This window comes from Lemur catta, chromosome 4 (assembly GCF_020740605.2).
Source record: "Lemur catta isolate mLemCat1 chromosome 4, mLemCat1.pri, whole genome shotgun sequence".
NCBI classification, from domain to species: domain Eukaryota; kingdom Metazoa; phylum Chordata; class Mammalia; order Primates; family Lemuridae; genus Lemur; species Lemur catta.
The window spans coordinates 80,733,750-80,749,807 of NC_059131.1; the positions used below are offsets into that span (position 1 = coordinate 80,733,750).

At 39.5% G+C, this 16,058-nt stretch overlaps 1 protein-coding gene across 5 annotated transcripts in view; it reads left to right on the top strand.

The window, feature by feature from the left end:
• Positions 1-16,058, top strand: part of CCDC138 (coiled-coil domain containing 138) — a 104,686-nt gene that overhangs the window by 81,942 nt on the left and 6,686 nt on the right. For all 5 annotated transcript variants that reach the window (XM_045550369.1, XM_045550371.1, XM_045550370.1 and 2 more), the window contains one exon: positions 13,733-13,871. In XM_045550369.1, the coding sequence (XP_045406325.1) occupies positions 13,733-13,871 (139 nt within the window). The remainder of the gene's footprint in view (positions 1-13,732; positions 13,872-16,058) is intronic.

Genomic DNA, 16,058 nt, shown 5'->3' on the forward strand with positions numbered 1-16,058 from the left:
AATAGCTAATGAGTGCATTTTATACCCTTCGTTCTTCCAAAAGGGAATGTGAGTGGACTTGAAAAATATACCAAAGAGGAGAATTCACTTGAGTGTTTTTTTTTTTTTTGAGACAGAGTCTCACTTTGTTGCCCGGGCTAGAGTGAGTGCCGTGGTGTCAGCCTAGCTCACAGCAACCTCAAACTCCTGGGCTTAAGCGATCCTACTGCCTCAGCCTCCTGAGTAGCTGGGACTACAGGCATGCGCCACCATGCCCGGCTAATTTTTTTCTATATATATTTTTAGTTGTCCAGATAATTTATTTCTATTTTTAGTAGAGACGGGGTCTCGCTCAGGCTGGTCTCGAAGTCCTGACCTCGAGTGATCCACCCGCCTCGGCCTCCCAGAGGGCTAGGATTACAGGCGTGAGCCACTGCGCCCGGCCCACTTGGGTGTTTTTAAGGAATTACCTATGTCTATTTCTTCTCACTATTGCTTTTCCCCCTTTTTAGTACTTGTTGGTCCTGATGCAGTTTGAGGGATGGGCAACTGAAGTGTTTTGGTTGACATTGAATGTTGCTGTGCTATAGCTTTTGAGTCATCAGAACTAGAAATAAAAGCCTCACTATCTAAAAATCATACATTTTTGTCTCATGGAAAAGCATGTTAATATCTGAGAGTTGAGGAGAGTATTTTTTTTTAACAATTTTATTCTGATTGCCTCCTTGCCTTAGAATTCTGAAAAGATTAAAATAGGTATTATCTGAGAAAAACAAACTTAGAATCTGAGCATTTAAACTACAGAAATGTTCTAGTCAGTTATCAACAAGCTGATGATTAACATATATGGACATAATCTTTACCAAAGAATGTGCTGACTTGTTGATAGTACATACTTTTAAAAAATGTATAACTGCTCTAGGAAATGTTAGCAGATCTTGGATAAATAACTCTCTTGAGAGATTTCAGTGACTGACTTTTAAATTAATAAGAGTTACACTTCTTTTCTTAAGTTACCCACTAATAATGTTTTGTCAGATACTGTGTTAGTAGAACATTGGTGCAGGGAGTCTGTAGCATCGCTTTTTCTTTACTTATTGATAGTAACCCATAACTGAGATTGATTGTGTCTTCAGGTAATCTTTCTCAGACTGAAGATTGAACACCCGCCCGCCAAGGTTATGAACTACAAATTTATAATTAATATTGTGACTCAGGGAAAACACTGAAAAAATTGTCTCAATAAGTAATTTCGACCCTTGCAGCAGAAAATATGGGTTGGCTCCCCCATTGTCATTCTCACCTCTTTCTACCTTATATTCCTCTCTTCTAGAGGCTGAAAAGTCTAAAAACTTTCTCTTCCAGCCTTTCTTGCTGACAGGAGTGGTCACATGCTTGACACACTTGTAACCAATAAGATGGAAGCTGGAAGTCTACCAAGAGTTTCTGGGAAAACTTTTGCTTTTTTTCTAATGGGGGAGAGATATAATTGGCACTTGTTCCTATACCACCTCCCTTCTTTTTGCTTTGTTCTCTAGAGCCTGTGACCATGACACATGATGATTAAAGCTAAAGATGTTGGGGCAAAAACAAAGAATCTGGGTTTCTGATGACATTTTCTTGTACCTGAATCAGTTCTAGGAAGTGTCTACCTCTTATGAAGGAGGAGAAAGAAGTAATTTTTTCTATTTTATTAAATTACTTTAAGTTGGATTTCCTGTTATATTCCCAACTGAACCAGCACAGACTTTATTTCCTACTTGGAGTGGGTTTTATTTTACTTTCTAAAAATTTTGTTTTGTTTCCTTAAAGAAAAATCCCCCCCCTTTTTTGATCATATTGTACATGTCCATTATTTTAAATTCAAGCAGAGATGGACGTTAGCAAGATGGCTGATTTTAGGATGCTCCAGACCCTTGTTCCCCGGCAGATTCATCAAATGAATAGCTACTGACTAAAATAACTTCAGTTATGAAAGCCAGTCACAGATGTGTAGCAATGAAACCAGTGCCCAATCAAGAAAAATTTACATGTAAAATGATAGGAAATTTCATGGTATATTTACTCACCCTTGCCCCACTCCCTCCGCAGCACAGTACAGTGCAGACAGAGGTAAGTGGCCCAATCCTTCATTCCCTCCCTCAAGAAAGAAGGATTAGAGCAGAACTAGTTTGCAGTGTTCTGTCCTGTCCTGTCTGTGGACTGTCTGAGCAACTGGTCTCTGATTTGCCTGACTCAGAGCACACACAGGGAAGGTAGCATAGTTTGGATCTCAGACTGAAGGCTAAGGAAGGCAGTGGTAGGAACCATAGCACATGAAAACTACAGGGAAATTGGACCTGCAGATGCCTGGAGGCAAGAGATTATGGGCAGAGGAATTCTATACTATATCTAAATCTTTGAGAAGAAGCTGCGGTAAGACTCTGGGAAATTAAGACATTTAAAGGCAACCAGGGAAACTAGAAAAAAAACAAAAAGCACACAGGGGCCCAGACAGGATGTATGCCCAGAAAAGACCAGAGAAGACCTTAAGTCTACTCCCTATGCTGTTCCCAAGGCTCAGGGGCCTGATACTTAGTGAAGGTCTTCCATGCCAGTCTGCAAAGACTGGGAGAGGTGCCTTTTTCCTCAAATGCCAGATTTTCAGCAAAAGATTGTGAAGCATGCAAAGAAAGGGGGAAACATGGCCCATGAAAGAAACAAAAATAAATCTCCCGAAAACATTCCTGAATTTGATTGATTGGATTTGCTTAGGAAAGACTTTGAAGCAACTATCTTAAATATGCTCAAAGAGATAATGAAAACACAAAGAATTAAAGGAAGTTAGGAAAATAGTACATGAACAAAATGAGAATATCAACAAAGAGATAGAAATTATTTAGAAGAACCAAATTCTGAAGTTGAAAAATACAATAACTGAATTGAAAACAGACTTGAATAGGCAAAAGAATTAGTGAACTTGAAGGCAGGTCATTTGAAATTATCGAGTCTGGGTAGCAGACTGGCCTAGCGTGTGGTGGCTCATTCCTGTAATCCTAGCACTCTGGGAAGCCGAGGCCAGTGGATTGCTTGAGGTCAGGAGTTAAAGACCAGCCTGAGCAAGAGCAAGACCCGTCTCTACTAAAAATAGAAAAAATTAGCGTGGCATGGTGGCACGTGCCTGTAGTCTCAGCTACTTGGTAGGCTGAGACAGGAGGATCACTTGAACCCAGGAGTTTGAGGTTGCTGTGAGCTACGCTGATGCCACTGCACTCTAGCCCTGGCAACAGAGCGAGACTCTGTCTCAAAATAAATAAATAAATACAGTTATGTTATTTTTACATTCTGTTTTGGGAACACAATTTACATATTTGCTTCATATTAGTTTTATTTTATTTGGTTTTACATTTAATTATATTCAGTACTCAAGACTAGTCCTTTTATTGTGGCATCTCCATTCTGTGTTCTTAATTTTGATAATCTCTTAATTGTTCCCTCTCCCACATACTGTGCCCTACTCCCCCCAATTTAAGAAGTGCTTGTGGGTGCTTAGTCATGTTATATTTGAGAATACCAGCCTGAGGCTTTTACACTTAACAAGATCATCTTGGCTGAGTAAAGTAATTTTCAATCTCTTTTTCTTTTGTTCAGACTTTGTAAATACTGCTTTATTGTCCTTAGGCTTTCACTGTTGCTTTGGAGAAGTTAGAGGAGAGTCTGTTTCCCCCCTTAGTGGTAATTTATGGTGTAGCATGAGTAGCTGATGACTATTTTATCTTTGAAGTTCAGGATATATCTTGGTGTTGAATGTTCCTGGATCACACTTGTGCTCTTTCAATCTGAAGATTTAGTTTTTTGTTCATTTGAAATAAAATTTCTTACATAATTTATAATATTTCTCTTTTATTAACTTCATATCAGGGACACCAATTAAACATTTTTGGGGTCTTTTTTATGGTCTTCCATACCTTTGCTTTTTTCTGGTCATTTGTCTCGTCATTTTTTGTTTGCATTCTCTGTGATTATCTCAGATTTTTATGATAGTAACCTAATTTTCAGCTATATTGTTTCTGTTTCTTAATGTTTTAAATTTATTACTTCTTTAATAGTATTTTTTAAACATTTTTTCTCACCCTTTTTAAATCTTATTGTCATCTTTTCTTTCTTATTTTATCAACTAGCCATGTTTTATTAGGTCAGTTGAGACCCCAGAACTCTTGTGGAAAATTTTTGTTCTTTGAGTTGTATTCTTTTAGGATTGACTGTCTGTATTTTGCATGCTATATTTCTTACTGATTGATTGATTAGTCAGTTGCTGTAATCTGTTTCTAATTAATGTTGCTCTTGCTTGGGTCTCCCTGTCCAGACTTTCTGTATGTCATTATAGAGAGGGTGAGGGAATTTTGAACTTTCTTCTTACTATAATATCTAAGTCTGGTTTTTCCCCTTCACAGCCATTGTTTGAGAGCCATTTATCTTAATACATACTTTTTCCACTATAACCAGTGATGACATGCTGTCTTTGTTAGATTCTTGGGGCTGTGCTCTCACTTCCGAGATTTTGCTAAAATACCATGTTTGGTTTTATTTCACCTAATTAGGAGAGTAGCAGGTATGAATATCTTATTCTCGTGGAGAAATTCTTTTGGCTTCAGACTGGTTTTCCATCTCTGGAACATTAATTTCTGATTACTCCCTGGCAATCCCTTCCTCTATTTTCTAGTCAGAAGAGTGAAAAGATAAGAATGGCCAGTTACTTTGCTCCTCTCCAGATATAGAGGGTACTAGTGAGAATTCTCAAGATTTTGTCAATTCTCTCAATATATCTCTTGGGAGAAGGGCATGTGTGGATTGGCTAGGAGTCTGGCTGTTCTAACTCCTCAAGAACTTCAGTTTCTATCTTAGGCCATTTGCCACTAATTTTTAAAGTTCATGACACTGAGTGTTGCCCCTTTCTGTTGTGTTTGTGTTTGGTTGTTACAGGTGAGGCTTTTTGTTTTTGCTAGGTTTTATTTGTTTTATAGGTTTTGATCCATAGGACTAAGTATTAGGGTAGAGAAATTCCCTCAAGTGTTTTCAGTCTCTCCAATTAATGTAGAAATCATTGAAGACGTATTAGGAAATCTATCCAGTGTGACCTGAATTTTATTATAGAAGAGGATTCTCCTGGCCTATTGGGCCCTCCCTCTCCTCTTCCTCCTCTTCCGTCCTCCCTCCATCCCTCCTTCTTTCCTTCCTTCCTTCCTTCCTTCCTATCCAAGTGTCTTAGACAGTTTGGGCTGCTATAATAACACACCATAGACTGAGTGGCTTATAAACAACAGAAACTTATTTCTCACATTCTGAATGTTAACAGTCCAAGATGAGGGTGCCAGCATGGTCAGGTTCTGGTGAGGACCTTTTCCAGGTTGCAGACTGCCCACTTCTTGTCATATCCTAATATGATGGAAAGAGGGCAAGAGAGCTCTCTGGAGTCCCTTTTATAAAAGCACTTAATCACAAACACTCAGCCCATAGCATTGTGCTACTGGCCCCCCAAATTCTTGTCCTTCTCACATGCAAAATATATTCATTTCATCCGAATAGCCCCAAAACTCTTGTTTCAGCGCCAGCTCAAAAGACTAAAGTCTGGAGTTTTACCTAAATAGCATTTAAATCAGATGTGGATGAAACTCAAGGTGTGATTCATTCTGAGGCCAGCTGCTCTCAAGCTTTGAGCCTGTGAAATGAAACAAGTTATTTGCAATACAATGGTCGGACAGGCATAGGATAGACATTCCCATTCCAAAAGGGAGAAATAGGAAGGAAGAAAGGAATGATAGATCCCAAGCAAATCTAAAACCAAACAAGGCAAACAATATTAAATCATAAGTCTTAAGAATAATCTTCCTTGACTCCATGCCCTGCCTTCTGGACACACTGGGGTGGCATTTGGGATCCCAGGGCTCTGGGTGACCCTGACCCCATGTTTTTAAAGGGCACAAACCACACCACAGCTCTCATGGGTTGGAGTCTCATGCCTGTGGCTCTCCCAGGCTAGAGTTGCACATTGGTGGCCCTACTGTTATAGGGTTTCAGGGGCAGCCCCAGTCCCATGGCATGTCTGGGCATTGCACTAGTGGAGTCTCTCTGTAATGGCTCTGCCCCCACACTCTGCTAGGTACTGCCCTATTGTGGACTCTCTGCGGTGGCCCTGTCCCTATGACAGTTCTCAGCCTGGGCACTGAGGTTCTCCTGGGAATCGTTTGAAATCTAGGTGGAGGCAACCACATCATCACAGCTCGTACACTCCGCACACCCAAGGATATGGCACTGCATGAATGCCATGCCATTGTTTACCACGTGTGCCTTCCAGAGGTGCTGTCTGAGCTACACCTGAGCCCACTGGAGCATCAGCTGGGGTAGCCAAAGAACTGCACCAGAGTTAGGGGAGTAGAGCCTTAAAATCATTCTACCTCAAGGCCCTGGCATTCTGAGCCTATAGTGGGTAGGGCAGCCCTGAAGCTCTCCAAAATGCCTTAGGGGTCTGTCTTGTCTTGATGAATAACATCTGGCTTTCTTTAGCTATACTAATCTCCTTATCAAATGGTTGCTTGGCCACACCCTTCATTTCTCTTCTGAACTGGCTGTTTCATTCTTTACAACATGGCCAGGCTGAGGATTTTCCAGCTCTTTTAAGTTCTGCTTCCATTTTGATTATAAATTTTGTCTTTTATTCATTTCTCTTTTCTCACATTTTCCTATAAGCAGTCAAGAGAAGCCACACAGCACTGTCAACACTTTGCTTAGAAAATTTTCCTCAACACTTCACTTAGATATTTTTCCCACCAAGTATCCTATTTTATCACGTATCAGCTGCTGCTTAAGCAAAACACTAGGGTGCAAATACAGTCCAACCAAGTTATTTGCCACATTATTACAAAGACCACCTTTCTCTTCAGGTTCCAAGGTGTTCATTCCTCATGTTTGTCTGAGACCGCATTAGAATGGCCATTACCATGCAACATTCTGACCATGACCACATAGGTAATCTCTAAGAAGACTTAGGCTTTCTCAGCAGCTCTCCTCTTCTGAGTCTTCATCAGAATGGCCCTAATGCTCCATTCACAGCCATCTAGGCTTTTTCTAGCATGTACCCCCAAACTCTCCCAGCTTCTACCCATCACCCTGTCCAAAGCCACTTCCACATTTTCAGGCATTTCTTCCAGCAGCACACTCCCAGAACCAGTTTCTGCCTTTGTTCAGGCTGCTATAACAAAATATCTTAGACTGGGTAATTCGTAAACAACAGAAATGTATTGTTCACAGTTCCAGAGATTGGGAAGTCCAAGATCAAGGTGCCAGCAGATTCAGTGTCTGGTGAGGGCCTGCTTCTCATAGATGGCACCTTCTAGCTGTGTCCTCACATGGCAGAAGGAGCAAACAACCTCCCTCAAGCCTCCTTTATAAGGACACTAATCCCATTCAGGAGGATAGTGCCCTCATGACCCCATCACCTCCCAAAGCTCCTGCTTCTTAATACCATCACCTTGAGGGTATATGAATTTAGAGGGGACACAGACATTCAGATCACAGCAATCACTAATCCCATTCATGAGGATGCCACCTTCATGATGTAATTATCTCCCATAGGCCCTGACTTCTATTACTATCACAGTGGGGTTAGGATTTCAACATATGAATTTTGGCAGGACACAAACATTCAGTCCATAACACCAAGTTTATTCAAATTGAAATTCTTCTAAACTTAAAGAATGTAATTTAAACATTGTAGTATTGAGAAAAATGTTAAAACTACAATGTTTCAATGTTGTAGTTAAGCTTAACCTAATTCATGTAAGAATACCACAACTTATTTCCTCCTCTATTTTATGTATGACTTAAAGCTTTAAAAGAGAAATTGGAACTCAAGCCAGTGACCCTTTTACTTCTAAAAAAACCTTTACAAGTTTCAGTTTTTAAATATGCTGATATATTAAAATTTTTGGATGGTGTTGGCTTTTTTCTGTTGCAGAGGGCATACAAGCAAGTTCTTTTATTTGGCTTAGGATTTTATTTGGGGCTTTTTGTAATAACCCTTAAATGTGTGTTTTGTAATAACCCTTAAATTAGGCCAAAGCCTAATTTACATAGAACGTGTGATAAAACAAAGTAAAATACATTCTCGTTCATGCTTTTGCAATATACAGGACAACTAATCATTATAAATTTTCTTGTGTGCTTTTAAAGCTTTTATATCGAAAACACTGGTATTGTAGATTGTAGGTATGTTAGGAACCCTTAGTGATCTCTCTGGTAATGACTTATGATTGTATTTTACCCATTAATTTCAATTCTTTTAGCCATACAATAGTTAACAATCTTGTTTACAGTTCATATAAACCATACGTCTCAGGACCTGAAGTAAAATTGTGTACAATTGTTTAAGGATGATTGAAATTTCAATTGATTCATTATTCTATTTATAGATTATATGTACTATATCTGTAACCTAAGTTTTTGTCTTTAAGGCCATTCTGTGTAACTGAGATTGAGATATATATATATATATATATATATATATATATATATATATATACACACTCTCTCTCGCAGACACACATGCACACTTCACACACACACAGCTCGGCAGTGAACTATGTTTAGACTATACTTGGGTTAGACTACTATTGTGAGAGTGATGAATTTTGTTATCCTAATTTTAACACATAGGGCACATATCATTGTCTCTAGTGCTCTATTCCTAGCATATACCACTTTCTTAGTCTGTTTTGTGCTATTATAAAGAATGCCTAAGACTGGGTAATTTATGATGAACAGAAATGCAATGGCTTACAATTCTGGAGGCTGAGAAGCCTCATAACAAGCTGCTGGCATCTTTCAAGGGTCTTCTTCCTGTATCATCACATGATAGAAGTTGAGAGGGTGAGAGAAAGCAGAAGGGGGCTGAACTTGCCCTTTTGTAATGGCACTAATCACACCCATGAGGGTGGAGCCTCATGGCCTAATCACCTCTTAAAGATGCCACCTCTTAATACTGTTAAAATGGCAATTAAATTTCAACATGAATTTTAGAGGGGACAAATGTTCAAACTATAGTATTCTGCCCCTGGACCCCCAAAACTTTTATCCATCTCACATATAAAATACATTCATTTCATCCCAATATCCCCAAAAGTCTTAACTTGTTCCAGCATCAGCTTAGAAGTCCTGAGTCTCAGCCTGACGCAGTGGTACACCTGTAGTCCCAACTACTTGGGAGGCTGAAGCAGGAGGATTCTTTGAGCCCAGGAGTTCAAGACCAGCTAGGCAACCTAGTTAGACACTGTTTTAAAAAAATTAAAATTAAAGTCCACAGTCTGATCTAAAACAGATATGAGTGAGACCCAAGACATCATTCATCTTGAGACAAATTTCCCTCTAGCTGTAAGCTGTGAAATCAAAACAAGTTACATGTTTCCTAGGCCAGGTGTGATGACTTATGCCTGTAATCCTAGCACTTTGGGAGGCTGAGACAGGAAGATTGCTTGAGGCCAGGAGTTTGAGACCAACCTGAGCAGGAGTGAGACCCCGTCTCTGCAAACAACAGAAAAATTAGCCAGGCATGATAGCACGTAGTCTCAGTTACTCAGGGGGCTGAGGCAGGAGGATCGCTTGAGCCAAAGAGTTTGAGGCTTCAGTGAGCTATGATGATACCACTGTACTCTAGCCTGGGCGACAGAGCGAGACCCTGTCCCAAAAAAGTAAAAAAAGTTACATGTTTCCAAACTACAGTGGTGGGACAGTTGTAAGATAGACAGTCCCATTCCAAAAGAGAGAAATAGGAAAGAAAAAAGGGATAAGTAATCCTAAGTAAGTCCAAAACCCAACAGGGAGAACAGTAAATCTCTCCTTTGAGTCCATGTCCTTCCCTCTGGGCACACTGGGGCAGGGGTTGGGCCCCCCAGGCCTCAGGCAGCTCTGCTTCTGTGGCTTTTCTGGGCACAGCCCACACAGTGTTACTGAAAGCTCAGCACTTTTCCAAGAGGCTGCATCAGAAGAACGAGAACAAGTGGTTTGAGGAGAAGGAAAGAGAAGTTTATTACTTTGCTGGCAAAGGAGGAGGATGGAGACTCCTGTCTGAAATGCCATCATCCTCTCAATAAGCAGAAATACAGAGCTTTTAAAGGGTGGGTTCTCAGCTTCAGGCAATTGCTCTTCAAATACAGTTGATTATTCTGATTGTCCCATCTCCATGGAAGACAATCCCATGACCTGCACTCAGGACCTCCCTCTGCCAGGTCAGGCTGAGCCATCTCCTGTGGCACAAATAACAAAAGACTTAACCTGCTCCTCCCAACCACTGGCCTGAGGCAGAGATGCAGGTTTTAGTTCTCAAAAAGAAGTGGAGGATGTTTTAAAGAGCCAGAAAATAATTTTGCTGTTTCTTCAGGCCATTTCCTCTATGATAACAGCAACTCTCACAGGTTGCAGTCTTGTGCTTGAAACTCTGCCAGACTGGCATTGCACACTGGTAGCTCTACAGTTCTGGGGTCTCTGGAGTGACCCTACCCCCATGGCTTCACTAGGCCTAGTGGGGACTCTATGCAGCAGGGTATTGCCCTAGAGGGCCTCTCAGTAGTGGCTTTGCCCCTGTGACAGATCTCTGCTTTTTGCAACATCCTTTGAAATCTAGATGGAGGAAGCCATCCCCTCACAGTTCAAGCATTCTACGCACCTGCAAAATAAGTACCATGTGGTTGTTGCCAAGGCTCATCGCTTGCACCCTCCAGAGCCATGGCTGGCGTGGGAGATGCCAGGCCGCCTTGGGTAGTAAGATCTTCCCAGGGACACCTCAGGCCAATACCCCAAAACTATTCTGCTCTCAGTGCCCTCAGGCTCTGAGCCTGTGATGGCAGGAGCTGCCTAGAAGATCTCAGAAATGCCTTTAGAGTCTGTCTTCTACTGTCCTGATGAACAGCTTCTGGGTTTCTTCTGTCCATACTAATCTCCTTATCAAAGGGTTGCTTAGCCACACCCTTCATATTCATTCCTGAGCATACTTGTTTATTGTTTATAAGGCCAGAACGAGAGTTTTTCAAATCTTTATGTTCTGCCTGGCTTTTAATTTTAAATTTTGTCCTTAAATCATTTCTTTCTTCTCACATTTTGCTATAAGCAGTTAAAAGAAGCCATGCAGCATTCTGAATGCTTTGGAGCTTAGATATTTTTCTTCCACAGCTCTTAAGTTCTGCATTCCATAAAGTCCTAGGACATGGACACAGTTCAGGTGAGTTCTTTGCCACTTTGTGACAAGGATGGCCTTTTCTCTAGTTTCCAATATCTTGTTCCTCGTTTCCATCTGAGATCTCATCAGAATGGCCTTTACTGTCCATATTTCTACCAGCATTCCAATCATGACCAGTGAAGTCATCTCTAAGAAGTTTCAGACTTTCTGTGCAGCTCTCCTCTTCTTCTGAGCCCTCACCAGAATTGCCCTTAGTGCTCTATTCATGGCAATTGTAACCTAGTCCAAGCTCATACAATTTCCTGCAGGACAGACAGTAAGTTGAGAGACAAGGTTTTGGGGTAAGGAAAGCGACTTTTATTCAGAGAACCAGCAAACCGAGAAGATGGAGGACTAAAGTCCTAAAGAACCATCTTAAGTTAGTATGAACTTTAGGCTCGTTTTTATGTTAAGGGGAGGGGAGCAGTTACAAGAGGTAACCAAGGACCTCAGGAAGGGTCTGAGGAGGTTGGGAGACTTAGATTTCTCAACTTTGAATGAGTAGGATAGGTCATGATGCTCCTATAAATCTTTAACGTGAATTTATTGCTTGTGTCTGTACTTTCCTTGTATCCCTGGGAGTTAGTTTTGGAAAAGAAACAGTTATCACCTTTTAGAGTTGAACTACAGCTTAAATTCTTCCTATAATTAGCTGGCCTACTTGCAGAGCTAAGCAAAAGCTTTTAACCTAAAGGATACCACCGCAGGGGTCAGCAGCAGAATGGAGCTGGTTGTGTTACGCCCCCTCCACTGTTGCACAGTCTAGCCTGTTTTCAGCTGCTCCTTCAGATCCTTTCAGCCGCCGCCCATTACCCAGTTCCAAAGTTGCATCCACATTTTCAGCCATCTGTTATAGTAACTCCCCACTTCTCTGTTACAAATTTCTGTATTAGTATTTTTGTGCTGCTATAACAGAATGCCAAAGAGTGGCAAAAGTGAACAAAAGTGTAATGGCCCACAGTTCTAGAGGCTGGGAAGCTTGAGATCAAGGTGCTGCCATCTTGCAAGGGTCTTCTTGCTGTGTCATCACATGATGGAAACCGAGAGGGTGACAGAAAGCAGGAGGGGGCTAAACTTGCTCTTTAATAATGGCACTAATCCCACCCATGAGAGAGGAGCCTCATGGCCTAACCTTTTAAAGGCCCCACCTCTTACTATGATTGCAAAGGCAATGAAATTCCAATATGAGTTTTGGAGGGGACAAACATTCAAATCATGGGAACTGCCTTTTATTTTCTATTAGCAGGACAGTCGTCTGACTTTATTTTGGATTTTGTTGCTTTCATAGTTTATTTTAATCAGTACACTGTCAAGATAGTGACCCATAAATCTTTCAGGCTGTGCTTATGGAGTCAAAAAACAAGATGAATGCTAGCCATCATATGTTTAGGTCCTTTATGGCTAATAACTTATTTGTATTTGGAATAAAGGCCAGTATTCATTGTGGGAGCCTCAGAGTTTTACAAAGGCTTTTTACAAAAGAACTTAACTATTCTAAAGGATAGAATTTAATATTTTTACATGATTTTTGTGTCTTTGCAAGCTTTCCCAACACCCAATAATGCATTTGGCTTAAAAACCTTAAAAAACATTTTTACATATTATGTAGTAATAAACTCACAAGGAACTCTAACAGGCCTTTTATTATGGATCATATTCATAAACCTTTGCATACATCTGTATCAGACATATTCTTGGAGGCAGAATTGCTGAATCAAAGGATATATACACTTTTAAGGCTTTTGATACAATTTTGCCCAATTCCTACTATTTTATTCCTAGTCTCATTGAATATTTTTACTATATTGTGTTGTGACTTTCTTATTTTTGCCCTTTGGTCATTACTAAAAATACTAGATACATCTTGTGACAAATATATTACAAAGAGATTTCCCTTCTCCCTTCCAAATTTGGCATTTCCTTGTCTTTTGTTTTCTAGGGCTTTGCCTTTTAATTTTTCAATTTAATTCATGTTTCTTTACATAGCCAATTAAAATATTTAAATTTTCAATTGAAAATTTTCCATATTTTTTAATGAATCTTCTCCCTTTTTTATATGCAAAAAGTTCTTCCTTATCCAGTGACCTATGTAAATTGTCATTAATATTCAAGTGAGATTCTTAAATGTAGGTGTTTTGGTTTGTTTTTGGTTAATTTACTACTTTTACAAAATTTTTTATTCCTGATTATTTAAACTGAGCTTGTTAAGAATTTATTGAAGAAATGACTTCCCTCCTTTCTTTCAAACATGGGATTTCTACTAAATTTTGCCTAACAGGAGTTTGATATTAGAGAAAATAATCTTATCTTTCATTTGCAGTGTTCAGCAAGAGCCAACGTATGTTTTAATTTTTCAAATCATATTTTTGCCACAAAGCTTAAATATGAAAAGAATGATAATCTAAATCAGCATTTATAATTGCCGCCACGTAGTTCTGGTTTTATTTGGTTTTTGATTTCCTTTTTAGCTATTCCCTAACAGTAAAGCACTGATGATTTGTTTTGCAGAATTCTTGCAGCCTTTTCTGGAAGCCTGTAGCAACACTTTATTTTTTCGTACTTGCTCCGTGCTGCTTCGAACTCCTAAGCTTGATCTTCAAATACTAGAAAAGCTCAGTATTATTCTACAGAAACTTTCGAAAATCAGGTAAGAATGTGTTAATTCTGACTTTTTTTATTGAAAGATAACTTCTTGTGATCATTTAGACCTATTATTTATTTATTCAGCATATTACAGGGGTACAAATGTTTAGGTTACGTATATTGTCTTTGTCCCACCCGCGTCAGATCTTCAAACGTGTCCATTCCCCAGACAGTGCGCACCATACCCATTACATGTGTGTATACCCATCCCTTCCTCACCCCTCCCATCTGTCTGACACCCGATGAATGTTAATACTATATGTGCACTTAGGTGTTGATCAGTTAAAACCAATTTGATGGTGAGTACATGTGGTGCTTATTTTTCCATTCTTGGGATACTTAGTAGAATGGGTTCCAGCTCTACCGAGGATAATACAAGAGGTGCTATATCACCATTGTTTTTTGTGGCTGAGTAGAACTCCATGGTATATATATATATACACACCACATTTTATCAATCCACTCATGTATTGATGGGCACTTGGGTTACTTCCACATCTTTGCAATTGTGAATTGTGCTGCTATAAACATTCGAGTACAGATGACTTTTTTTATAAAATATCTTTTGTTCTTTTGGGTAGATGCTGAGTAATGGGATTGCTGGATCAAATGGTAGTTCTACTTGTATCTCTTTGAGGTATCTCCATATTGCTTTCCACAGAGGTTATGCTAATTTGCAATTCCACCAGCAGTGTATGAGTGTTCCTATCTCTCTGCATCCACGCCAACATTTATTGATTTGGGACTTTTGATAAAGGCCATTCTCACTGGGGATAAGTGATATCTCATTGTGGTTTTGATTTGCATTTCCCTGATGATTAGATATGTTCAGCATTTTTTCATATGTTTGTTAGCCTTTAGTCTATCTTCTTTTGAAAAGTTTCTGTTCATGTCCTTTGCCCACTTTTTGATAGGGTTGTTTGATTTTTTTTTTCTTGCTGATTTTGCTGAGTTCCAAATAGATTTTTGTTATCAGCCCTTTATCAGATGTGTAACATGTGAATATTTTCTCCCATTCTGTAGGTTGTCTGTTTGCTCTCATGACAGTTTCCTTGGCAGTCCAGAAGCTTTTTAATTTAATCAGGTCCCATTTATTTATTTTTGTTGTTGCTGTCATTGCCTTTGGGGTCTTCTTCATAAATTCTTTGCCTAGGCCAATGTCTTAGAGTTTTTATAACATTTTCTTCTAGAATTCTTATAGTTTCACGCCTTAGGTTTAAGTCTGTCATCCACCATGAGTTGATTTTTGTGAGAGGTAAAAGGTGTGGATTCTATTTCAGTCTTCTACATGTGGCTATCCAGTTTTCCCAGCACCTTTATTGAATAAGGATTCGTTTCTCCAGTGTATGTTTTTGTCTGCTTTGTCAAAGATTAGATGGCTATATGAGGATGGTTTTATATTTGGGTTCTCAGTTCTGTTCCATTGGTCTATGTCTCTGTTCTTGTGCCAGTACCATGCTGTTTTAGTTACTGTAGCCTTGTAGTATAGCTTGATGTCTGGTAAATTGATGCCTCCCAATTTGTTCTTTTTGTTTAAGATTGCTTTTGCTATATGTGGTCTTCTCTGGTTCCATATGAAGCGTAGAATTATTTTTTCTGTATCTGTAAAAAATGATGTTGGTATTTTAATAGGGATTGCATTGACTCTGTAGATCACTTTGGGTAGTATAGACATTTTAATAATGTTGATTCTGCCAACTCATGAGCATGGTATGGTTTTCCACCTGTTTACGTCCTCTGCTATTTCCTTCCTCAGTGTTTCGTAGTTTTTCTTGTAGAGGTCTTTTGCCTCCTTAGTTAAATACATTCCTAGGTATTTTACTTTCTTTGTTGCTATTGTGAAGGGTATTGAGTCTTTGATTTGGTTCTGTTTGACTATTGTTGGCATATAGGAATGCTACTGATTTGTGTACATTGATTTTGTAACCTGAGACTTTGCTGAATTTATCAATTCCAGTAGTCTCGTGGCACAATCTTTGGGGTTTTCTAGATATAACATCATATCGTCAGCAAAGAGCGATAGCTTGACCTCCTCTGCCCCCATTTGGATGCCCTTGATTTCTTTCTCTTGTCTGATTGCTCTGGCTAGGACTTCCAGCACTATGTTGAATAGAAGCAGTGATAAAGGGCAACCTTGTCTGATTCCAGTTCTAAGTGGGAATGCTTTCAGTTTTTCTCTATTCAGTATGAT